The 25,190-nt window shown below is 43.9% G+C and overlaps 1 protein-coding gene across 2 annotated transcripts in view; it reads left to right on the top strand.

Annotated features, from left to right (window-relative positions):
* Positions 1-25,190, top strand: part of ELAPOR2 (endosome-lysosome associated apoptosis and autophagy regulator family member 2) — a 449,018-nt gene that overhangs the window by 119,306 nt on the left and 304,522 nt on the right. For both annotated transcript variants that reach the window (XM_085652909.1, XM_085652910.1), the window contains exon 2: positions 13,407-13,527. In XM_085652909.1, coding sequence (XP_085509035.1) covers positions 13,407-13,527 — 121 coding nt within the window. The remainder of the gene's footprint in view (positions 1-13,406; positions 13,528-25,190) is intronic.

Genomic DNA, 25,190 nt, shown 5'->3' with positions numbered 1-25,190 from the left:
AGGGCTCTGCACACTCACACTATGTTTGTGTACTTTAAGCACAGCACTTCGCTGTGCGATGAGTCAGCGTGAGGATGCACGACTGTGTACATTATGTTTAATATTAAAGTGTCCAAAGAAGGTTTTTGCCTTGTATGGTGTCTGGTACATAAAAGAGTGCAGCGGGGAGATTCAAGAGTGGGTCATGGTTGGAATTGTAGACAAACAGGTATATCTTAAGACGCGTTCTGTGTTTTAGTAGCTTCATACTGCTGTTCATGCTGGAGTCTGAGTACAGAGTGTGTGCGCCCTCTCGGAGTCTGTAAACACACGCTCCGTCTGAGACTGACACAGATGTGTCCTCCCCTGGGGAACCTCTATGCCACCCCCTCCCTGCCCTAACCACCTGCTTCCAGCCATCCTGTTGGCACAGGTCTATGATTGTGGTCCTCTTGTAGGATCACGAGAATAGACTTGGGCTACACTGGTGTATTCTGGGAGTTGTAGTCCTGCTTCACGTCAGCTGAACCAAATACTCCTCCTTTGCAATGGTTTGTAAAAGTAAGGACTAGGATTGTGAAATGGTGGCCACATTGACACAGAGTCCTATGTTGGAAGGTTCTGTCTAGCAAAGATTCTTACTTTTGTGGAGAAATCTTTCTGTTATTGTGCAGACTCTGCAATAAATTGTACACGTTTATTGAGCAACACACAGATATTCAGAACAGATACGGGCTGACAGGTATACTTAGTGTAGTCTCTCCCATCTGCTAGGACACCATAGTCTCTACCAAGTCTCCAGCTCTGTCTTGGCTTCCACTGCACCCTTATCTTGCTGGATGGACTCCAGGCCAGAACTGTGCATGTGTGAGTTTATCTAAAAGGACCAGCACAACATTTCACTTCTTTACTGCTCTCTTGTCACTATAATATTTTGTTGGTGATGAAAGTCAAAGCAGGTACCATGCATGTTCTTCACGGGGTGGGTATCTGCGCCACTCCTTGGGTAAAGGCAAGTGATGCCATCACTGCACTCATACAGCCCAGATTGGTGCGCAGATGGAAGTTTGTGTTGACCTGCAGCTCTTTTTGTACACCTGAAGGCCGCCATGATGGACTGTGCTGTGCATCTTTGTGCCGCTTATCTCTGAGCAGAGACCCACACCTCCGGTACAGGCTGTTCTAGTTTGTTTTCTCTTTGTGATGCCCTGGCGCTTATCACGCTTCCTGATCCGAGTTGGCTCTTTGCAGAGCTTTGCTGCTGCAAGGCCTGCGTGGACCCACAGATAGGGCAGAGCAGGGTTCCCCTTCCTGCAGGCTGCTCACAAACCTGTGCCTCACTTATAGTTCATCGAGGAGCAGTTGGCACATTGCCCGCCTCCCCGTGTGGATTGTATGTGGTTATATGTATTTGGACTATTGGTGGTTGAAAGCAGACTGTTCACCAATAAGGGGGGAAGCTCGCGGTAGATGGGATTCAAAGGCGATGAGATGGTCTGCTTACGGTGCTGCAAGTCTTTCTATTTACCTGTCTGAGAAGCAGGGACATTGTAAGGATTTTGGGGGCCCCTGTTCGGAACAGCTTTGAATTTTTGATCCAGTTCAGCTCTTTCAAGCCCTCTTTGAACAGGTCACTGACCGTGCGCAGGAACACTTGTCCAAATTCTAAATGTCTTGACATCTTTTTTTCATGGATAGTGATATGTATTTTTAACATTGCAGCAGCTCATTAACATTACTGCAAATAATCTCTGTGACACCCTCCCATTTCTCATATATGAGGCCCTGTTTTGATCTAGAAGAAACTTTGTTATGGATGTTGTATGAACATAAACACAACATTTGTCTGCAAAATATCTGTCCTGGACGCTCACACATCACATACATTAAAAATAAATGAAAGGAAAACACTATTTAAAACCATCTGTTAAGGAATTATTCACGGTCATCAGGGAAAGACTCTCCCCAGAGCAGAGCTGGCTCTATCAGGGGACCCCCTGACAGGCTGGGGCCCTGGGCCAGAGCCCACTTTGCCCATGCCTTAAAATGTTTCTGCTGTGCAGGGTCGGCTTTGGCATGAGTGGGCTGGGCCCCGGGCTCTAATATACAGCAGGGCAAAAAAAACCCTGCCTGCATAAGGGTCCTGCAAACAGCAATGCCCCTCTACCTTGGCACCAGTGATTTTCTTTAAAGTGCTTCCAATCTTTTTAGTGTGCCACTGCCTCTGTTTTAGCACCTTATCAGCCCCCTACCTTGCCCTCCCATGTATCTCGAACCCCCTTCCAAAACACATCAACACTCCTTCCCCAATCCAACACACCACTTGGGACAAGCCTGGCCAAACTACACCGTGAGTGATTCAGTTGAGCTGGGGAGAGAGGAGTGTATGTGGGGGAACCAGATGTGTGTTCAGAGGCAAGTCACTGCTGTGATGTAGCCAGTCAGTGACTGTTATGTAAAAAGGGGCTGCTGTCTCATTTTACAGCGAGGGTGGCACTTTTTTTTCGGACCTGGAGCTACTGGATAAAGCAAGACCCGGCTCTGTCCGACACCTGGCCTTGTTGATTCTGCCAACAGAAAAAGGTACTTCTTGGTCCACTTTAGCATGCTCTAGATTCCAGCCCATAAAAATTGTCTTCCACGAGCACCCTTAGACAATAATAGTTTTTTTCAACTCTTGTATTTTCAGTGATGTGACCACAGAAGGCCCTGATTTTATATTAAAAACAGAGCTTTGGACCATACCATTTCCCTCTGAAAGGCAATATTTCTCTCCATGTGTTCCCAATCCCATACCTGGCGTGTCACGCAGTTCGGTGCTTACTTTCCCTGCATGTTAAAGAACAGTAGATGTTTCAGCACCCAGGCTAATGTGCTGCATAGCTAAATACATATAAGGTCCCAAAGGCGAGACCGATTGCATTGCAAATGCTTGTTATTGATTACAGTAAGGTCTCTCAAACAATTGGCACTATTAGTCGAGTGGCAACAATGAGGATTTTTTTTTTAAAATACATTTATTATAGTGGTCTGGGGGTTAAGTTCATGCAGCCAAGTTGAAAGTTGTACTTGGAACACAGATCTTGACAACTGGGCATCATGTTATAAAGATCACCAAATCGAAAATTAATTTAGGGTTCATTCTACATGGCATGTGTGGTAAACTGTGACCACATATTCTAAAGGATAAAGGCGGACTGAAAACATTGAAGAAAATGGCTAATATTACGAATGATTTGTATGACCCCGTAAGACAGGGCTCAAGAGTTAAACTGTACAGTTTAAAGGGAATGAAGGTGTGAGGAGGGCACCTAGAACTAGAAACTGATCTACAGTGTTGACGCTTAGTAGACTCAGGAGCAGCATCAGAAAATCCTGCCTATCGAAGGTTAAAAAATGCACAAAACACCTTCCCAGCATTAGTGGTTAGTAAGACCAAGTACACAGGCTGTATCAAGCAGGTAGGGAATAACCTGATTGAATTAAAACGGCAGTTCTGAAAATGAGTGCACAAATTTACCTATAACAGGAATGTAAAATGTTGCTAAATTCATTACTTGATGTTCTCTTAATGAGACTTACAAAGCCAGTTATATATCTATGCAGGGCCTGCTTAAGAGCCGGTTGCACTCTGAGCGACAATCTTTATTGGCACCCCCCAATGACCTACTTTACCACAGTTCTCCTCACAACCACCCTCCACGGATGCCCTTCATCTCTCCATAGCTCCTCTCAAATGTATTTAATTTCTTGAATAGTGCTACTCAAACCAATGTTCAGTATCAGAGCATTCAGTCTTGACCCTGTGCCTCATGGGAACAGTCCAGCCCGAACTGCCAAGCCAGGTACTCCCTGGACTGGAAACAAGCATTCTAGGACCGGTTTCGGGGTTTCACCCAGATCTGTGACTGGGGGTGAGAGTTTGAAAAGTTTCAGCACTCTGTCCATCATCTCCTTGTGTTTGCTTTGTTCGCCCTAAGTTGGCAGGGCATGCCCAGACGTGGGTCCCTTGCTCACTTTGCCACTGGATTCAAGCTAGCCTGGCTGATGAGGTCTGTTAGCCCGAAACCGGTCCCAGGATGCTTCATTCCAGTCCAGGGACGACATGGCTTGGCAGTTCTGGCTGGACTGTTCCCATGAGGCACAGGGTCAAGACTGATTTGCATATAGCTATGTCTGAACTGGGGTGGCAAAGTGAGCTAAAGAATGATGATGGATTCAACCCAGATCTGTGACTGGGGGTGAGTGTTTGAAAAGTTTCAGCACTCCGTCCATCATCTCCATGTGTTTGCTTAATTTTATATCAGACAATTAATCATACAAATGTGTAATTCAATGTGTAGGAAATGTTACATAAGACAATGAGGACTACGAGGTGTAGGGGTCACATGCCATCTATATCAGTAGATAGTATATTTCAAGAGTGCCTGGTCTGGAGATGTAGAACCTTAGCTTAAAAAATAAATCAGAGGCTGGCATTGGCTTTACTAATGAGAATGTATTTCTACCTAAACCCTTTTTCGGCAACCTTATGATAGTGAAAGATGGAGTGGAAAAATCAAGGTTCTAAAGCTATGCTATATTGTTTTCATGCAGCGCTTTGATGCCAGTTCATTGGTCGCTGTGATATAATAGAAGGTTTATAATTTATGAACTGCAAATAACAAACATATCTCTGTGGCAAAAGCAGTAACCTACTGAGTTGGCTACATAAAATATAATTATGTGGTTTACATGTTAAACAAAGCATTGTTTGCAGCAGGCATTTTAACCCTCTGCACTACTTCGAGTCTAAACTGCTATGAAAAAAACTTGGCTCTCTCTAGCAGGTACACTAATCACCAGTGTTATCTCGACATGTTTATTATAGCCTGAGATTACTGGACACACAAAGAACTCTGAAGCCGGTGCATTCAAACCCATAAGACATTTAGAAAACAACGCCCCCTGAGCTTGGAGCCAGGTGTGACAGCACTTGTGGCACCGCCCTAAAGCTGACCCCGGGTCTTTGTGGACATTGTGCTGGCAAATTTATCAGCGAAATAAAGCCTTATGAGAGGAACATGGCTCAAGAGGCAATATTAAGCTCTATATCCTTTTAGATAATTGAGATGCTTTTGTTGCCATGGACTGCATTAAAAAAAAAAAAAAAAAATCCTAAGGCTTTGTAATGGTTTACCAAGATGCATGGGCTGACGTGTCCTTCTGTCTTTTGCTCTCCTGCTGGGAGCAGTTTATTTAGCTGAAATCCTTGGAGTCCCGAATGAGACCAGGGACAGGGCAGGGGGCACTCAAACAGCTGGATATTAAGAATTGTATTGTGCTGGAACTGAAAAGAACTGTTGAATATAGCAAAATAAGCAATATAAATCGTCAAGACCAGTGTGTGGGTATACACACACAGTAAAATATCTGCTAATAAATAAGCAATCTAATGATAAAACACTATATAATTTGTCACGCATTGTGAAGATACAGCTAGAACTGTAAAATGCTGTCTATTTGAGTGTCATATCATTTGCAAGTTTTGACAAAAGAGTTAACAAATGTTGGCTATTACCCTGATATGTTTTCAACTATCTTCGCATCCACTGATGTTTGGAAACTAGGGCCTATCTAATGGTCGTCTGAAAACTCTTACAAACTCCAGTTCACGTCAGCTGATTTTTTTTTCAGTTTGGAATTTGATAGCATTTAGCATTCTCATAAATAATCCATTTAGTAACACTATGTAGAGTATTGATTTGAATTAGCTGACATTCGATACTTTTGTGCATTTGGACTCCCATGCCAAATACAGCATGTCAGTGCTGAAATAATTTTAACTCTTTTTTTTGTTCTCAACTGTGTTATGATTTAGACTTTTGATATTAGTAAATCACATTCTTGCATATATAAAATATATCATTTTAGATTAGATTATTTTTGTAGGCCCATTTACCACGATATACCCATAAGAATAAAGTAGTTGAGAAATCGATGCAGGCACAAATTTATTTCCAAAATGGATCTCGGTGATTGCAGCCAAAATAATTGCTTGTCCGCTACCAAATTCCTCGTTTTTATGCATATGTTCACGTCCACATGAAAGAAATCCAATTCATGTTTTGGTTGCACATATAAATTTAGTTTGTACTCCCTTTATACTGCAGCTGAAATCACAGAATCCAAGAACAGAGATGGCCCCTGAATCGAGCATATGGCTGATGTGGTAAAGTTTCCCATTTTCAGCATTTAGCTTACTGAAATCACAACCACTAAGGTGTCTGACCTCAAGGCGTGACATAATAGAAGATCACACCGGGACCTCTGTGATCAAAGGAAGGAGCTGGGAGGGCTGAAAGAATATGTAAAATTTGAATGTGATGTAAGTAGACTAAAGACCTTCCTGTTGGCCATTTCTCACTCAGTTAAACTAACTGTCAGATAGTAATAAAAAAAAAAAAAAGATTACTTAAATACATGGATTCTACTTATCCCAGCTAGGAACCGTTGTTCAGCCAACCAGCACTTTATTAATCAATGGATCTTCAATGGTAAAAACATGGAGGCAGATCTCTGGGTGAACCAGACTAGGATTTGCTATTTGCCAGCCTCAGAGCAAAGCCTAACTGCTTCTGGTTCAAAAAACTCCTGCAAAAAGAACTCTTTAGGCAGTTCCATTGAACACTGGGGAGAAAATGGGGATTTACTGAGTAAAACCTGAAAGTGTGCTTTGGCTGAACTCTGTCTACCCATGCTGCCTCTGCATTTTCATTTTCCACAAAGTTTTGACTCCCAGATCCCACAGTGACATTTCATCATTCCGTAAATCTAATAAATAAATGAGTAAATACGTTTTCAGCATGGTAATATCAAAAGGAAATAACAGTGCACCACCACTCTGCTGTAAGGAAGAATCGAATAGGTGACCTTGAGAAAAGGATATTCTTGGTGGTGACAAAGATTAAATAAAAGTCAATGACTGCCTGCTGTAAATAGAGCAGGCGGTTGGATGGCTTACCTCTGATAGCTCATATTATCAGAGAAAGGTTGACACCAGTGGAATAGATTCTACTTTGTTGGTTTAAACCTGGAGTCCGCTTGTAATTTGGCTGGCATAATTTTGGGCAGAGAGGGTACTGCTGTTGTGACCAGGGGTGGGTGGAATTGAATTCTATGGAATCCTGCAAAATTACATAAAAAGTCAGCAGGATTCTGTGGAATTTTGCGACTAGGCGGAGTGGGGCGTTTGGAGCAAGTATATTGTTGCATTAAACAGGCAAATGCTATTTCCTTGTTTAATGAAACCATGATTAAATGGTACTGTTTGGTGCACTGTGCTTGGGGGTCTGTGGATGTGACCAGTGTGAACATATTTCAATCCTGTAACAGTAGAATGTAGCGACCGAGATAATAACAGTGGAAATTTGACACTGCAGTGTCTTCGGTGTGCTTTATAGCGCAAAACAACAACACCCTGGTACAAACACCAACACTCTGTCATGCTGCCAGGCAAGACCGAGTAACATCCAGGAATGGCAGTGATCTCCCCATGGCGCACAATCAGTCGCAGGTAGAAAAAAAAGGCAGGCCAGCGATCAGATGCGCATTTTGTGCCCGCCAAGAAATCCTTCTAAAATATGAACATGACATAGCGTCCATCTTCCAATTGTATTTTCTCAACTAAAAACCTGATTATGCAACCACAAGTTATCCAATATATGCAAACCTTTCTCCTTCACTATTCATTCCATGAGGGTATATCATGCTCCGTTTGATTCATATATTTTCTTAGCTTTCTTTCAGGATCACGTCCCCCCTGTATTCAATCCTGTTGGTGCAAATACAATAGATTAATATACTGATTTTGGGTATACTGAAATTGCCTTGTAATAGTATAGAATTGATCACCATTTTGAATCACTCTCAAATGTTCTAAGATCCTTTTCTTACCAGGAGGATGGTGTATCCAAAATACTTCAAGACCGCCTGTTGATTGTAGTAAATGCATAAGTCAGGTGCACGGGTGATAGGTTTGTTTATTTTCCTCTCTGTAATTGCAGGAAAAAAATCTGTTCTTTGTTTTCTAATATGTTTGACATGCTTCACAATGCCAATAGTGGGGGAAAAAAAACCTTCCTGACAGTTCACATACTTATTTATTACTTTTGTGAGATAAATATGTACCAACATGTCTTGATCGAAGTTTGTGGTATCTAATTGAAACATGTGGACTGATGGATTTTTCTATTACTGTGTCTGCCTTGATGATATGCCAATGTCTGGATCTAATTTGGCTGAATCTGTTGGATTCAGCATTGAAGATGGTTAAAAATCAAACTTGAATGGGGCCTTCTCTTTACTTTTTGAGGGTGTATACAATAATCTATCTCTCAAAGTTGTTTGCGTCATTTACAATATTGTTTGAGAATATTTCTGGTGTAATTATCAGACTCCTGTTATGGACTTGGATGTTTAAAGTCCAAAAATTCAACTGTGGTGCAGGTTATAGTTAAGATGAATTTGAGATTTAAACTTTTGGCTTCTCTACTGCTCCCATTCCAGAAGAATAAGTAATTTATGTATTGTGTCAAGATTATGTGTTTGGTCATGTCTTCATTTTCTGTGGTTCATTCCACCTGCTCCTCCCACTTGCCCATGAACAGATTTGCATAGCTGGAGTTAAGCAGGTACTTATGGGGGTCATTCTTGAGAGTTGCCTGAGCCATCTGTTTTCCAAGTACGAAGATGTTATTGTTAAGACAGATATATAAGAAGGTAAAACAAGCATTTGCAAATCAATAGGTCTCGCATTAGTTAAATGGAGAGCTATTGGCTTTGCAAACGGAAAAGAAATGCGGCGTCCACCTGCATTTGTTTCTCTATTTATTGACTTTTGTGGCAATGGCGACAAGCTGCACTTTAGCTTTAGAGTTTAAAGCTAAAGCACGGTGTGCAGCTATTGCTGCAAAAGTCAATATATAGAAAAAAAAGTTGTGTGGCCGCCGTATTATTTAATATTTTTTTTACTATTGTAGCAATCACCGCATGCTGCGCTTAAGCTTAATATGTTTGAAAGTAAAGATCGGCGTAGCACGATTGCTGTAAAAGTAAATAAATGGAAAAGAAATGTGGCATCCACCCACCTTTGTTTTTCTATTTATTGGCTAAGTGCGGCGTGGTGGCATGCCGCACTTAGCTTTAGGTGTTAATAGATAAAGCGCGGCGTCCTGACATTGCCATAAAAGCCAATCAATAGTAAAAAAAAAAGTTGTGCGGCCGGCGTCTTTTTTCTATTAATTTACTTTTGTTCCAATCGCACCACGATGCGATTTATCTTAAAATGTTTAAAAGTAAAGCATGGTCTGCCACGATTGCTACAAAATTAAATAATGGAAAAGAAATACGACATTCACCCTTGTTTTTATTTATTTTTTGTAGCAATGACAGCATGTCGCGTTTTATCTTTAGATGTTAAACACTAAAGAGCGGCGTGGCGTCATTGCCACAAAAGTCAATAAATAAAAAGAAAATTGTGCGCACAACATATCTTTTTAAATTTATGTACTTTTGTAGCAATCGTGACACGCAGTGTTTTAGCTTAAGATGCTTAAACTAAAGCGCAGCATGCAGCGATTGCTTCAAAAGTAAGTAAGCACTGCAAAGGAAAACAGGAAGAACAGCCACCATAATGGGAGGGAGAGGGTGCGTCTCAGGGCTGGACTGGCCCTATCGGGCACTGGGCAATCCCCCGGTGCGCCGCACGAGTGGGGGCCGGTTTTGGGACCCTGGGGGCCGTTTTTGTTACAGGGCCGTTTTTGCAGCATAAAAATCGGCCCTGTAACAAAATCGGACGAAAACCGGCCCTGGCAAAGAGTTCGGCGACACCCCCAACCCCCCTGGGAGGCCGGCCGAACACTTTGCCAGGGCCGGTTTTGGTACCCAGTCCGGCCCTGGTGCGTCTGCGAGCGAGGAGGCATCAGATAGCTAGAGATAGCCAACCAAAAGAAACAAAAAAGCAGATAATGTGCAGACTCACTGTGTTACCATCGTATAGAGCACTACTGGTTTTTAAGATTAATTAGAATGAATAACTGAGTTCAGCCTTCCCTCGTGCGCATGTGCACAAAAAGACAAAGAAATTGGAGTTAACACAATTGCTTTCTTTCATTTAAACCCATTTGAGGGTAAAAGAGGAACCATTGCCATACCAGGGAAGGCTGCATGTTTATTTTGATTTGTTTCTTAAGTATCTGTCGTAAGAACATTACAAAAATAGTTTGACTGGGTTTTTAAGTGAGCATTAAGTCAGGCTTTGTGCTACATTGGTCCTGGTACGACTTATCTGTAGACAAAGACTTGAAAACAGAGCTACAAAGCTGCAAAATGGGCATCGCACTGCAGCCCTTCACTGTGGATGTGTTAAGGTGAAAAACTGAAGGATGGGCTTTGCACTGCAGCCCACAACTGTGTGTGCGATACAGCGATAGAGATGGAGGATGAGCCATGCACTGCACCTCAGCACATCAGAAGGTTTAATGTGCCAAAACTACATTATGGGTCCGCACTGCAGTTCAGCACTGTGGGTTGATTATGAACATAAAGCTAAGGGTAGGCCTTGCACTGCAGCTCAGCAGTGTGAAATGGCCTAAGGGGGCTTGGTTGCAGGGTGGCCCTTGACGAGCAGCCCCCCAGTGTGGGATGGGTTACTGTTACAAAGCTTCAGGATAGGTCTGCACTGCAGTTTGGCTTTGTGAGTAAGTTACAGTAAGACAGCTGCAGTGATAAGTACTGAACTTGAGTCCAGCAACGTGGAAATTGATTCTGCTGCCTGAGCTACATGGCACCTTGCAGTGCCACACTGCTCTGGTTGAATTATGATGACAAAACCTACAAGATGTGCATTTTACTGCAGTTCAACAATGTGGCAAGGTGACACAGCTCCATGATGGGCCTTGCATTGCAGCTCCGTACTGTGGGATGAGATAGGGTTACACAGCATCAGTTTCGATCTGCACTGCATTTCAGCACTGGGAGTTGGTTATATTGCGAGAGCTTCAGGATGGGCCCTACGCTGTAGTCAAGGCGGGTGGGTGGCATAGGGTGACAGAGCGACAGACCCTGTGCTGCAGTCATGGCCTGTGGGTGTGCTATGGTGACAGAGCTGCAGGATGGGCCCTGCACTGCAATGAAGGTCTGTGGGAGGATTAGGGTGACGGAGACACCGGATGGGCCGTGCTCTGTAGCCTAAGGAAGCAAACAAGCACTGGTAAAACCAACATGTCTTGTTTCTGAATGAAGAAGCGAGATCTAAAAGTACTAACTTAGTAGTGTAATATATTATTATTAGAGCATCGGCCAAACAGCCGGCACACAAAATGAAATGGCATGCCCTGCAGTTAAACAGATATAATGTTAAACAAGGGGCACCGGAGGAACGGTCCAAATATAAAACAGAAAGTGAAACACTTACTTGCAAGTGATGGCTGTCACTGAGGCTCGATTCACCGGGCTCGACACTGACAATGTACAAAGAGGCGTGGGCAGTGGTAAAGATAGAAGAGGGGCACAGTCTTTTGTGTATTTTTCTTCTCCTGCTGTATCCGATCAAAGAGATCTGGCATGATCCCAGCAGGCAGCTCCCAAGGTAAAAAACAAAACTGTGTTCTGTCGAATCAACCATATATGGTGTAATGTTAGGGGGGGTGGAGGGATTGTGAGGGGGATGCACGGAGCTGTGTTACTATTGAGGCTTGCATAAAGAAGACAGGCCACTGGGAAATTTTGAGGGAAGGGGCTTGCAGACTGTGTGCATTTGTGGCACCCCTGCTCTGCTGTGAAGCAGACCAGCCAGACTGGAGCCCTGTGATTAATTGGTAGGGGGTGGGGTAGGGCGAGAAGAGAAAGTGGGACGGAGGAGCCAGGAAGTAAACCACAATAAAAATGAAACCACCTCCTAAAAGGGGCACAGTGCTGATAGATGGTGTCAACAATTATTAATAACAAGCAACCCAGGGGGAGGCAGGGTAGGGTAGGCAGCAATAACACAACTGTGGCGTTAAGAGGAGGTGGGAGGAAGAATGCTATATTGAAACGTAGGCAGCTAGGGCTATGAAGCTAAACACAGACAAACAGTAACAGAGCAGGAAACCAAGAAACCAAGAAAAAAAGAGAACCACAGCGGAATGAGACAGTACTAAGCTTCTGCTCTGTGGGAGGAACAGAAGAGAGAAAGGAGGGACAAAGAGACCGGACTGACCACTAGCAAGTAAGGATGTTTAAAGGAAACTGACATAGACAAATGGCAAAAAAGGGGATGGACGTGATGCACACCTACTGATTACAGCAGGTCTCAAAGAGAAAGCTAGCTTGACCTAAAAAGCAGTGAGGGAAGGGAGAGCAAAGGTGAGGAGAGTGTACCCTGGTTACAGCGTGCAGCTGGTGTGCCCTCATAACATAAAATAAAGAGGGGGTCGCCAATTAAAAAAACAATAAAGGGACATTCCACAAACGTAGAAGTAGGACTACAGTTTAGCATCAACCACGGGATACAGAATGCATAATTTCCAATGCTCAGATACCTAGAAAACATATAGAATGAGGCACTAATGGAAATGAAATGCAACTGTTGCACACTGTATCATCTGCGGTAACTAATTTTTGACTGGAGGCTTTTAATTAATTCTGGACTGGAGCATATGAAACCTCACCGCCTTCTGTATTCAATAGACAGCTAAATTTACTGAAGTTTTCCAGGACAGATCTTGAAAAACCATGACTTTCCTGTCAAATCCAGAACACCCTGCTTCCTAACGAGAGGTGGGATGCAATGGCGTGGAACGAGCGGCCCAGCAGCAGTGTGCAGCTACCGGGTGATGGAAGAGAAAAGGTGAGGCACATGTGACCCATTAGCAGTGTGCAGATGTTGGGCCCTCGCAAATTAAAAAAAAAAAATCAAGTGGGGAGCGGCAGATGTAGTAAAACTGCCAAAGACGTGATCCCATGGAGTGGTAAGCAGAAATTAAAAAAGTAGTTCCCTGCTGTAATCAAAGGAACAAGACACATTTTCCAGTCAAACGTATGGTAAAGACAAAATACTGCGGGGCTGGATAAAAATAATAAAATTGAGGAAAGCCTTTGTATCGAGCACATTGAACCACCTTTTGCAGACTTATTGAATTGGGTACTGTTGTAGACCATCAGACAACTGTTACATTGCTTGTATTCGGTGTGGTTCCATCTGAAGTCTATGGTTTAAAGACTCCATAGTACGGCTGTAAGTGGATGAGATAAGTGCTACTCTGCTTGTTCATTTTCAATAAAACCCACAAACTATCAAGAATGCCTCAAATAGTTAAAGATGGCTTCAATAATGATGTGAATATTGACAGTGTTATTAATGTTGGTCTTCGTGGTAGTCATGTGTATGATGTTGTCTTTCACAGGCAAATTACCACTATGAATATACAGAATGCGACAGCTTTGGATCCAGGTGGCGGGTTGCTGTACCGGATACAGGCTCAGCCTGCAGCGGATTACCGGACCCTGTTAGGGGAAAGGAATGCAGTATGTATTGTTTTTTTTAATTGTTTGAGGAAAAAAGTACTTAACTATTTTACCTCTGCATGTGGTGTTGTGTAGGACTGTGCCCCATTATCCTGAGAGTTGGGTAACTTTTTGTCAGCCTTGAATCGTGGCCAACTTAACCAAGAAATAATTCAGATCCCTGCAACCAAATCTAGGTGGTAGGAATGGAGGTCCGTGGAGGTGATAGTCAGAGGTGTAGGGAATCCCTACTTTAGCAGCTGAAGCAGGGGATGCCGCTTACCAGATGGGCTGGTACATTGGTTATTTATGGATTCGTTCTGTCTGCAGGTAGGCGGATAAAATGCTTAAAAAACACACTGTTAGGGAATATATAAAATTGGATTTTAGGCCTTGGGCTGGCATGCACAGAGAAGTGAACAGTAAAAAAAAAAAAAAAGTAAAATAGTGGAAAAACAGAGAGAGAGGGTTGATTCGAATAAATTGGCATTAGCGAGAAAGGTAAGAAAGAATAAGTAAGGATGAGACATAAAAGATGGTTATATAGAAAAGATTAAGAAAGGGAGGAGGAAGGAAAGGTTGCAGGAATGAAGAAAACGTGAGAGGAAAGAAGAAAGGGTGGAGGGGGAAGAGTGAATAGATGGAAGGGTGAAAGAATGGAATAGATGGATGAGTGAAAGGCTGAATAAAAGAGAGAAAGGTTTGACAGAAGAAAGCGTAATTGGACAGTTGGAGAAAGGTGGATGGGTCAAAGGGCAGATGGATGGATACATGAATATATTGAAAGGTGAGTGGGTGAAAGGATGGATTTATAGATGCATTGGTGGATAGATGTTGAGGATGGGTGGATGGAAAGGTGAAGAGATGGACAGATAGATTGGCTATTAGATGAAAGGTGAATGGATGGATGGATAGGTGGATCATGGAAGGAAGATTAAAGAGTGAAAAGCATTCTCGTAAGGAGGGTTGTGCTTGCTCAGTTTGCATGCTCCGCGCTCTTGGAGGCATATTTCCAGTGGGGGGCTATTTTAATTATCTGGCTACTTCTTTTGTGATAGTGGCACATATATGTTATGAAAACACCCTACTTAACCGCATGGCTGTGCTGAAGACTGTCGGTTTAATAGTTTTAAAAAATGCACTAGTAGCAGATTATTAGATTCCACTGCATCATGAAATAAAATGTGTCGTTTGAAACGCTGACTTCAGCTTTTTATGCTAATTCCTCTTTACTAATTGGTCGGATTTATATTCCACACTAACCACTTGCCGTGTGTTTAACAACTATGCTAAACTAGTTTTTAGCTGAAAAAGAAATATATCGATCTTTTGTGCTTTCATTCTACACAGACTAGGAGTACATTTATAGGGCTAATAACTCCTTAAAATTGACAACATACAGTGACAGAATTTGGTTTTGCTTAGTGTCAGTATCTCTCTTCCCACTTCTGCTCATTGATCGTCTCTTAACATTGTCTCATCTCTCTTTCTTTCCCAACACCACCCCTATTTGCTTTCTTTTCTCTTTCCACTGGAATCTCGACTACTTATACACCTTTCCTTCTGTGTTTATTGCATGCTAGTACTTACCCTGTCACGCAGGGCCGGTGCTAGGCATGGGCAGTATGGGCAGCTGCCCAGGGCCTCGCTCTCAGCACACCACCATGGGGCCCCACACCAGTGCATCACACCACCATACCGTTTGTGCCCCTGCCGATCCCATTGAAGAAAGGTGTCTGTTTGCAATTGGACTTGCAGGAGGGGGCCCCCTTCCTGGGCCTCTCAGGGATGATGTGCGGAGGTCTAGAGGAGGGGACACTTCATCTTGTGCCAATTGCAAGGAAACGCATTTTGTTCTGCAATTAGGCCTCCTGCCTGGCTGCCCTTTGAGAGACACTGCGGGACACCCATTGTCAGCCCTTTACAGTCTGCACTCTCAGCCCCCAAGCTAGTCTCACACCTTTGGCTGATATGAGCTGTGAAAGAGATGGCTGTAGGTGGCAGAGGGGAGCTGCAGCCCAGGAGGAGTCTGAATAAAGCAGCTTCCGGAGCCCTGAAGGTCTCACTTATGTAAATTAGAGGGGCCTCGCACATTCCCCTTCGCCCGGGCCCCCAAAAATCCTAGTACCGGCCCTGCTGTCACGTGACTAGTAGTTGAAACACTGGACCACAATCTCCACTGTTGTTGATCAGAAGGAGGTGTGAATGTTGGGGCAGTGGCAGAGAGTGATAGCTGGTAGCCATAGGCAATTACACTGTACATTGTGTGAGGTCCAGGAGGTTATGTGGTTGCAACTGGGCAATATGTGTAAAGATGGAATGTAGACTGGTGCTTTCCTAACCTTGGCACTGGAGAATTAGTCAAATAGGCTACAGATGTACACATGATGTATGTAGTTCACCCTTTTTTGCAGACTGTAGGGCAGTCTAGGTAGGGGATAAAAAAAATGCATGAATAGCTCGTGGGAGAGCCCACGGTCTAGGGTTACATGCATTTTAAAGAAACCCTCTTTTACAGTACAGTGCTAGGATGAGTGAGAAAGGTAGTGACAGAGAGTAGTTAAACAAGCATTTGCAATGCAATAGGTCTCGCATTTATACGAGTTTGAGCTATTGGCATTGTAAATGACAGTGCCTTTTATTTATGTTTTAAAAAAAACAAACTTAAATAAAAAGCATTGTCATTTACAATGCTAATAGCTCAAACTCGTATAAATGCGAAACCTATTGCATTGCAAATGCTTGTCTGACTGTTTGTGGGCGAGTGGGCCGGGTTTTACTGTGGATTCCCCGAATCTTACAACAAACATTGCCTGCACAATGCCGTCTCCCATGCCTTGTAAAGCACATACTTTGTTTACATTTCTTCATTGCCATTTTGGTTAAAAAGCACCACCGGTTGTAAAAAAAAAAAAAAAAAAATTGGCCCACAGCTCACTTGCAAAACAGGAGCGATTGTTAAGGCGGGCACTCGGGCAATGGGTGTGTATCGGAGATGCAGCCCTAAATTGCCTTTTGGCCAGAGTGGTGGCCGATTTGGGCTGTCTCAGATGCCGCCAATGGCCCAGTGGGGGGCTGGGCGGCCTTTCCCAGGCAGATGGGTTTCTATTTGGGGGGGTGGGGGGAAGAGGGGTGATTCCTGCCCTCTCACTGAGCTCGCCCATTAACGTATGCAGATTGAACAGAAGGCCTCAGCAGAAGTGGCCCCACTTCCAATCAGGTGTGGTTCATCACTGCATGAGCATCGAATGAGTTCCTTCTAGAATCTCTGCTTCCTAAAACTAGACAGAAGCAGTGAGCAACCAAACTATTGCGTCTATGTCGTGTAGAAAAAGACTGGTTTAAATTTCACTTCTGACTCAAAACGGAAATCAGAGTCCCTCGGCTGCTAATCACACACATACTTTTGGGAAACGAACGTACACAGCAATTTAGGATTGCTAGCAGTAACAATGGCGATGGAGTTGGGTGGGGTGTAATAGTCTTTCATTTTTTGAGAACTTTTCGGCGTCGTACGCTTGCATTCTAATGTGCGTTAGACTCAGAGCAGGATGCACGCATGCATAACACTATGTAAGGCATATATATCTGCCAGTGAATATGGCAGAGATTAGCGTGGCCTGCTTGTCCAGAGAGGACAATGCCTGAAGGACTTGTACCTAAAAGACGTGTGTGGGGTGTGGCCGTGGCAAGATAGCTGCTTGATAAAGTGCTTTCCTAATGCAAGCATTAAAGCAGATGAGCCTAGTGGCAGTGTTTGTGCTGCGGAATACTATAGGCAGCAGCTGGCTAGACAATCTAATTGTTTTTTGAGGGGCTGTAAAATAAGCAGCCGAAGCATCGGCTGTCACTGCGTTTTTGGAATAGTGGTAGACGCCTGAGGTTCATAGTACACGGATGCCCCTGGGCACGAGCCCTACTGAAATGTATCCCTTATTTGCGGCTCAGACAGGTGCTATGTGACACGAAAGAATCAAGTCACATGACTCCCTGAACACCTCATCATTATAAAAACGCCTGGAAACACAGAAGTAATAAAAATATTCAATAAGTAGGATCCGGTCCACCAGGAAACGAAAAAATTGAACCCTAGGAGTAAATGGAAAGTAGAGAAGCCTAAAGCCATTCAAGCAGAGACTCTTCTAACTGACCACCGCACCGGTTCACTCTGGCGAGAGCTGCCAGGTGGATGGAAAGTCATGCGTGGCACTTGATATCAGTCCCAGATTTCACCAACAGCACGCTGCACTCTGGGACTTATAGTTCCGCTTTTAGAGTGTCAAATATAAGCTGAAACGTCAAGCATATGAAGAGTGGTTATGTTATGGTGCTGTGCAAATAGTTAAAATATGTTTACAGCTATTAACATTAGAGCTGGGAGAGCGGCGCCGTGTTGAACAAAAGAAAGGTGCGGCTACTTATAAAATCCAACAATTACAAGAAAGAGTTTACGGGCCTGTTTATGGGGAAATATCCTCTGTGTCAGAGCACGACCAGCAGTGTGAGCGATCGTGGAGCCAGGGAGGAGGCAGGGGGGGGGGGGGGGCTAAATGCGACAGCTTTCCCTGGCCAGAGCGGGCACTTCACAGGAAGATGCAGCGCCTGAAGAAAATATGATACAGTTGGGTAAAACAAAGCGTGGCGTTTGTGAAACGAGCGCTGCGCTGATAGTTACAAAATGTTTACAGTCATTAACTAGGGCACACATACATCCCTGCAATTTACCATTAAACTGCAGTTTCCATAGTACGGGAGAGGAAACTGTTCAGAACTGTGATTTTGCTATTCACAGAGGGTTGTCCGCCATTTTAAGGGTGCTAATGAGAGGAGCGCGAGATCAAGAATACCATCACAGCTTGCACCGCGTCAGTGAGAGCGGCTGCTGTAAGGGGGCGGGTGCGGTGGAGGGGGTGTGTTGGGGGGAGCTGGAACTGGCACAGCGCAGCCGGGCAGTGCGGCGCATTATCTTATGCTGAGCCTGCAGTGGAGGAGGGGGAGACGAAGAGAGACACAAGCACAAAATAAAAAGATACACACTTGGGGAAGCGGGAAACAGGCAAAGGCGCTGATAAACAGCTAGCGAGAGAGACGAATGATCTATATTTAAAAAGATGAATAAAGTGCAAATACGAAAGACAGAGTGATCTGAAAACATGTCTTGCCTTTTAATAGTGAAAGTGATCGCGACGCGATCAAACATCAAAGCGGCCGCGAAAGTGAAAGAAAACGAGTGCTTTCAGGCTGCCAAATGGTGCGCGCGCCCGGCGCACATGCACTGTATTTGGAGGCCTGAAAGCACTCGTTTGCACTTCCAAAACTCGCTTACTATAAGTCTCGCCAGAGCAGCGCTAAAGCGCTGTCTCTAGCGAGACCTAAAAAAGAGACAGAGGAAAAGAGAGTGGCAGATAGTAAGAGAGAGATATGGAAAAGAAAAGAGGGGGGCATATTTCTATGAGGGCTTAGCGTTAATTAGGGGCACTGCAAAGTATCTATTGCAAGCCATTATTGCCAAAATTAATTGGTTGCCTTTCAGTTGTCACCTTTCTGAGGTTCATTGGGGTGCTCAGACATTTAAAGAGGTGGTAACCTTGCCCAAAAAGTGTACTCATCCAAATTGATTGAAGGTGGGAAGAAACTTTGTCTGCAACAGGATACAATATGTTGAAAGGTTGGAAAAAGGAATCCCTGTGTTGTCAGAAAAATGTTTTGTTTGAGTATTCACACAAATTAATGTTTATTTCACAGACAATATTTTCAAAGTAGCAGCCATTTCAAGGGGTGTTCAGACTTGGGAAGATTCCACAACATGTTGCAGTTCTCTCTAAAGTCAGTGGCGTAACAAGGGGGGGCGGAGAGGGGGGAGCGCTCTGTCCCGGGTGGCACGAGTTTTGGGGCAGCAACCCCAAACCCCCACTCTTACCTGTAGCCGTTGCGGGGCGGCAATTGCAGGGACAGCCACAGGCGGCAAAAGGTCAAGCTACGCCACTGTCTAAAGTCCAATATCTTGAATCCTAAAGTGCTTCCTAGTGAGACACATATATATATATATGAAATGTACAGTACTGCTGATCATGGCTGCAAAGAGCTGTAGAATGATATTGGTGTAGGTTAAATGGTCAGGTGACAGTTGCACTCTCAAGCCAGGCCTAAAAATCCATGTAAGCTAATGACTGCCTCCTCTAGCTGTTGCTAGAGGAAAATAACATAAATCATCTAGTTATCTAAGACTCTTTAATAGCATTACAATGTCTGTGTTTAACCCTGAAAGTTCATGCTCAGGAAACTAGATAAATAACCAAAACAAGCATTGGCAATGCCATTAATTACATCTGGCTTTAAAGTAATCATAGGAAGCTGGCTCTGTATATACTATACCAAAAATAGGTCTATTGTGCATCAAGTACAGGGAGGCCCCCAAAGGTATGGCAGAGGGTAAAGTAGATAATACCTAACTTTTAATTTAGTGGTAGCCACTGCGGTTGATACCGGCAATGATGGTTGCTGTTGCAGTCAGTGGAGCGCAATGGAGGTGAATGAGATTTAGTAGTTCGCTAACACTGGGACCGTTGTGGTCACTGTAGGTCATAGCAAGGCACAACCAGCCCACCTGTCACATCGTGAGTATGGAGATGTGCAGGGCATGGAGGAGTTCTGCCGCTGTTGGGCCTTGCAGGAGAGTACAGGCTCTCGGGAATGGAGCTGTGGACAGCTTGGGTTGTTGGGCCAAGAGGATCCCTCTAAGACATCCAGCTATGGTGCTTTCTTCTGGCAGGGCAGAGTCGCTTTGACAGAAGTTGACAGATTCTGCCGATTTCTGTCTGCAGCTGTTAAGTTCCATGTCCACCAGCGGTCTTCTTCCGCCTTCGTTGGTCCGTTGAATCTGAGAAACAAGGTGAAATCCTACTAAATCTACGGGCGTTACTAAGGTCGGGAGGCAGTAGCCGATGGCTACTCTCCTCTAGTGTAACTACACCCTGTAGGTGCCCCTCCCTTTGGAGAGAAGGGCACATCCCTGTTTCTATTGGACCCAATTCACCAATTCAAGATGGAGAATTTCTAAGAGATGTGTTTACCTCAGCTCCTGGTGACCCTAGGGGTGTGCCAGACTAAGGTGGACACTCCTACTCTGCTTACTAACGTTCCCACCTGTCCTGCCACCAAAAGTGGGGTCTGGACAGGGGGGGGGGCATATCCATTAGTTGGAGCTGCCCAAATCAGCACATCTCAAGGCTCACCACCAAGTGTTGCTGTTTCTGCCAGGGGGAGGTGTTGAGCACCTCGACCTAGAGCAGGCTTTGTTTCTGACCTCGGAGAACACAAAGGCTCTCACCCATGAGGTCAGAAACCTGTCTGGTGGTGGGTGGCTGGCGGGGGCCAGTCAGCCAATACACAAGAGGTCGGTCGTTTTTCAGGGGCATCTCTAAGATGTCCTCTAAGTGCATTTTATAATAAATCCATCACTGGCATCAGTATCAGTGTATTATGCTGAGAAGTTTAATACCAAACTTCTCAGTCTTCAGTAAAGCCATCATGGAGCTTTGGGGTTTGTGGTGACAAACTCCCAACCTATGTACTCAAAATGGCTTCACTGCACTTACAGTATCTGTGAATGACACAGACACTGTAGGGGCATATTGCTTGTGCAGCTATGCCCTCATCTGTGGCCTTGGGGCTGTAAGGCCTGCTAGAGGGGTGACTTCCCCATGCCACTGGCAGTGTTGGGGGGCATGGCACATAGGGATGTGTGCCATGTCGACTCTTCACTTTGGTCTGCCCCAAACACAAAGCCTGCAGTGGTAGTGTGTGTTTGTTAAGGTGAGGGGTCTCTGAGGGTGGCATAGTACATGCTGCAGCCCGCATATGCCATCTCTGGTCACAAGGCCCTCTGGTACCTGGGGCACCTTTTACAACGGACTTACATGTGGCCCAGAGGTGGGACAGCTGTGGAAACAAAGGTACAGTTGTGGGAAAGAACACAGGCCCTGTGAACCTGAGTGGCAGGAACAAAGGGCACACTCAGTCAAGGTAGCATCAGTTATCTGGCGGAATGTTAGGGGATAACCATGCAAAATGGAGCACTTTTCTATAGTTATGTTGTATGGTAATGTGAAGAATCACAAGAAAATAACCTGGGGATGGGTATGCATTTTTGTGGAAGAAAATAACGTAGAATAATATTGGAATAGGTTAAATGGTCAGGTGACAGTTGCTTTGTTAAACCAGGCCTAAAAATCCAGGTAGGTTACAGACTTTCCTTCTCCCATCTGTGCTGCTGCCAGAGAAAAGTTCCATAAATTATCTAGTTATGTAAGGCCTTTTCATAGCATCACAATGTCATGTGTGTGTCCCTGAAAGTTCAAACTCAGGCGCTGGATAAATAACAAAATGATCACAGCTGTGTGAAGGGTATGCACCTTTTTGTGGACGCACACAACGTCTGCCCTATCAAAACATGTACCTCTGGCATGTAGGTGGAGCCAAAGCCCCCCTCCTTGTTATTCTCACATAATTGTCTCGTGACAGATGTGCTGTTAAGCTAGACCATAATGAGGTGGATGTTTTATTACGAGGGGTGTGTACTTGCAGACTTGTTTTCTGCTGAATGCAACATGATGTATATGTTTTATACAATCCTTATTTACCCTAGAAGGTAGTTTGGTATTACTACAAAATGTTTTGTTCTTCAATGCAAAATAAACTTCTTCATTTGTTAATAATAATTTCTTAGAACCTGACAAATGTATATAGTTTTGTTTCTTAAGAAATCTATGTATATTATAGCACTGGGATCTTTTTTTTATCAATGTGGGTTAAACTGCTAAAATATCTAGATAATGAGGCCACCGAAAGTGGTGCATAACTTGCTTTTAATTGCATAATATGCCACATAATATATTTTTTCTTGCCTCATAATTTCTTGCCACACATTTTTTTTAACCTTGTCACTTAATTTGGCCTTTCAGTGGACATAACTGTAATGCAGTGTGCAAGAACTAAATCTGCTGCATTACTGAATACAGGTATTAAATATACCCCAAGCGAACTCTGAATATAAAACATTCCTGATGCAGCATCCATCAGAGAAGGGAGTGGATATGTCATGAAACACATTGGCTCTGTTGTCTGAAGCGTCAGCCTGTGACATACATATCTTGTCTAAGGCTTGAGCTTGTAGAATCGGAGTCATTTGAGGGGCAGATCAGCTCTCTGAGACCCCATGTCTGCAATGCTATGACAGCTATTCTCTCAGTTTTCGAGGATTTGCAAGGTTCTGTGTAATCTAATGAATCACTTCGCTCTTGGCCAATAGATACAAGCCTCTGTGATCTTTAGTATAAAACTGGACATTCTATATCCTCCTGAAGGATAGCTTTGCTGTTTAAAGCCACATCCTGAGGGATAGCTTTGCATAGCCTGCTGCAAGGTTCTGCTCCTAGTAGCTTTGTGTCCACATAATCAATTCATTGAAAGCACTCGCTGGGGAAAAGCCAAGTTCTCTTAAGGTATTCCTTGGAATTGGAAGACGTGAAAGAGTTGACACAAAGAGAATATACTCTGCCCTCACTTTCCACTGGAGCACTCGTGTACTGTGCCTCCAATCCCAGTGCTCCCACATCCTATGAACGTGCCTCAGCACTGGAGGGGCCTGGCCTACCCTTTCTTTACACTGTACCACCTCCGAACTGCAGGGGAACAACTGAGGCTGGGAGTGAGGGAAGGGCATGATCATTCAGTCTGCAAGTTCTTAGGCAAAATGTAATAAAGAAAAGTAAGAGTTTGGTGGCCTACTCACACCTGACTAGGGACAGGTTGATGTATCTCAATGCTGCTCTATCTCTGAACATGACACACCTTTTGAGATCGAAGCAAACACAAGGAGATGATGGACCGAGGCCTCAAATCTTTCAGACACTCACCCCCAGTCACAGATCAGGGCTGAATCCATCATCATTCTTAAGCTCATTCGCCACCTCAGTTCAGACCCAGCTATTTGCAATCAGTCTTGACCCTGTGCCTGAACAGTCCAGCCCGAACTCCTAAGCCAGGTCATCCCTGAAACGGAAACAAGCATCCTGGGACCGGTTTCTGGGTAACACCCTCCATCAGCCAGGCTAGCTTGAATCCAGTGGCAAAGTGAGCACGGGACCCACGTCTGGGCATACCCTGCTAACTTAGGGCGAACAAAGCAAACACAACCCAGATCTGTGACTGGGGGTGAGTGTCTGAAAAGTTTCAGCGCTCCATCCACCATCTCCTTGGGTTTGCTTTGTTCACCCGAAGTTGGCAGGGTATGCCCAGACGTGGGTCCTTTGCTCACTTTGCCCCTGGATTCAAGCTAGTATGATTCCAACCACTGGAAGAGCCCTCCGTTAAGCTCTCAGTGCTCCCGGTACCAGTCTTCTAGACCCGGACAGCACAACATGGCTGCTGCCGACCAGAGACATGATTCTGCCCTCCTGCTGCTGAGCCAAGCTCGAGCAGTGGAAGGCAGAACAATAGGTATACTGTCACAGGGAGGTATGACCACCTCCCACACAGGACTTAGTATATTGAGGCCGGGTGGGTGCGCTTGCCAGCGCCGTTAAGTCTGTATGAGGTGCACATTTGGTGCACAGTTCAGTTCAAACCAGCTCTGAAGACGTTGGCTTCCGCTCTGAGTATAGAGTCCAATCTACTTCCCTGTGCAGTTGAACAGGACTGCTTGAGAATCGTAGCTTGAGGTATCACTACTGTCTGTCAATGTGACACCTTTAATGAGCAGTAAAAAGTTACACCCTGATTTCTCACATAGGCTTAGAGGCGTTCATTTTCGCTTTGTGTGCTATACAAATAAAACTAAGTTCAAAAAGAACTTTGCAGTGGTATTTCAAGCTACATAATGTGCACACCTTAACAATGAAGTATGCAGCAAAAACAAGCACGTTGTCAGGCCATTAAGCCTAAGGCATTTTATTAAGTTGGTAACATTTTTTTCTGCTGCAATATATAATTGGAATTCATATCCTGATATTTTGCAATTAATTATAAGTAACCATTGGGATGAATTAGTCAAGGCAATCCAGAAAACATTAAATAGTTGAATTAACTATTCTATCAAAAAATCATTGAGAAATATTTTTACTCATTATGAAGACAAACTAAGTTGTAAAAGCAACATTCTAAACTACCGCTTAGCCTCCCTGTGATCTTAGTTTTAGGTTCCGTTAAATTTATGTAGAATTCATATTTCATTAAAGGTTACGTTTTAAACGTTTTGTATGCTGCTAAACTTGTGGATACTTTTTTTGTTAATGAAGAAGTGACTGTCTTATGGAATATGTTTTGCACAATTAAATTTAAGATTGAGCTACAGTATCTAACCTCATTGGGAAAACAAGTTGCTCCATTTTCACTACCAGGAACCTGTGAATTTTAAAAGGTTAAAACACTTGTCCAGTATGAGTACTACACTAACAGCTTCATATTTTAGAGAAATATCTCCTCTGTGTCAAGAGCAGAAGGTATACTGTTTGTTTTCCTTTAACTATTTAGTGTGTCTTGAGATGGTTTAGTCTATAAACGTCTTCCACATGTTAATCCAATGCAGTGTTAATATTGAGAAAGTCAAAATCAATAGGAATAATGATACATTCATGTATAAAAATGAAGCCACATCTTTATTGATGAATTTACACTTTATAAAA

The sequence above is a fragment of the Triturus cristatus genome, chromosome 4_1, assembly GCF_964204655.1.
Source record: "Triturus cristatus chromosome 4_1, aTriCri1.1, whole genome shotgun sequence".
Lineage (NCBI taxonomy): Eukaryota > Metazoa > Chordata > Amphibia > Caudata > Salamandridae > Triturus > Triturus cristatus.
Note: the sequence above shows the minus strand (reverse complement) of the source record. Positions and strands in the feature narration are given on the sequence as shown.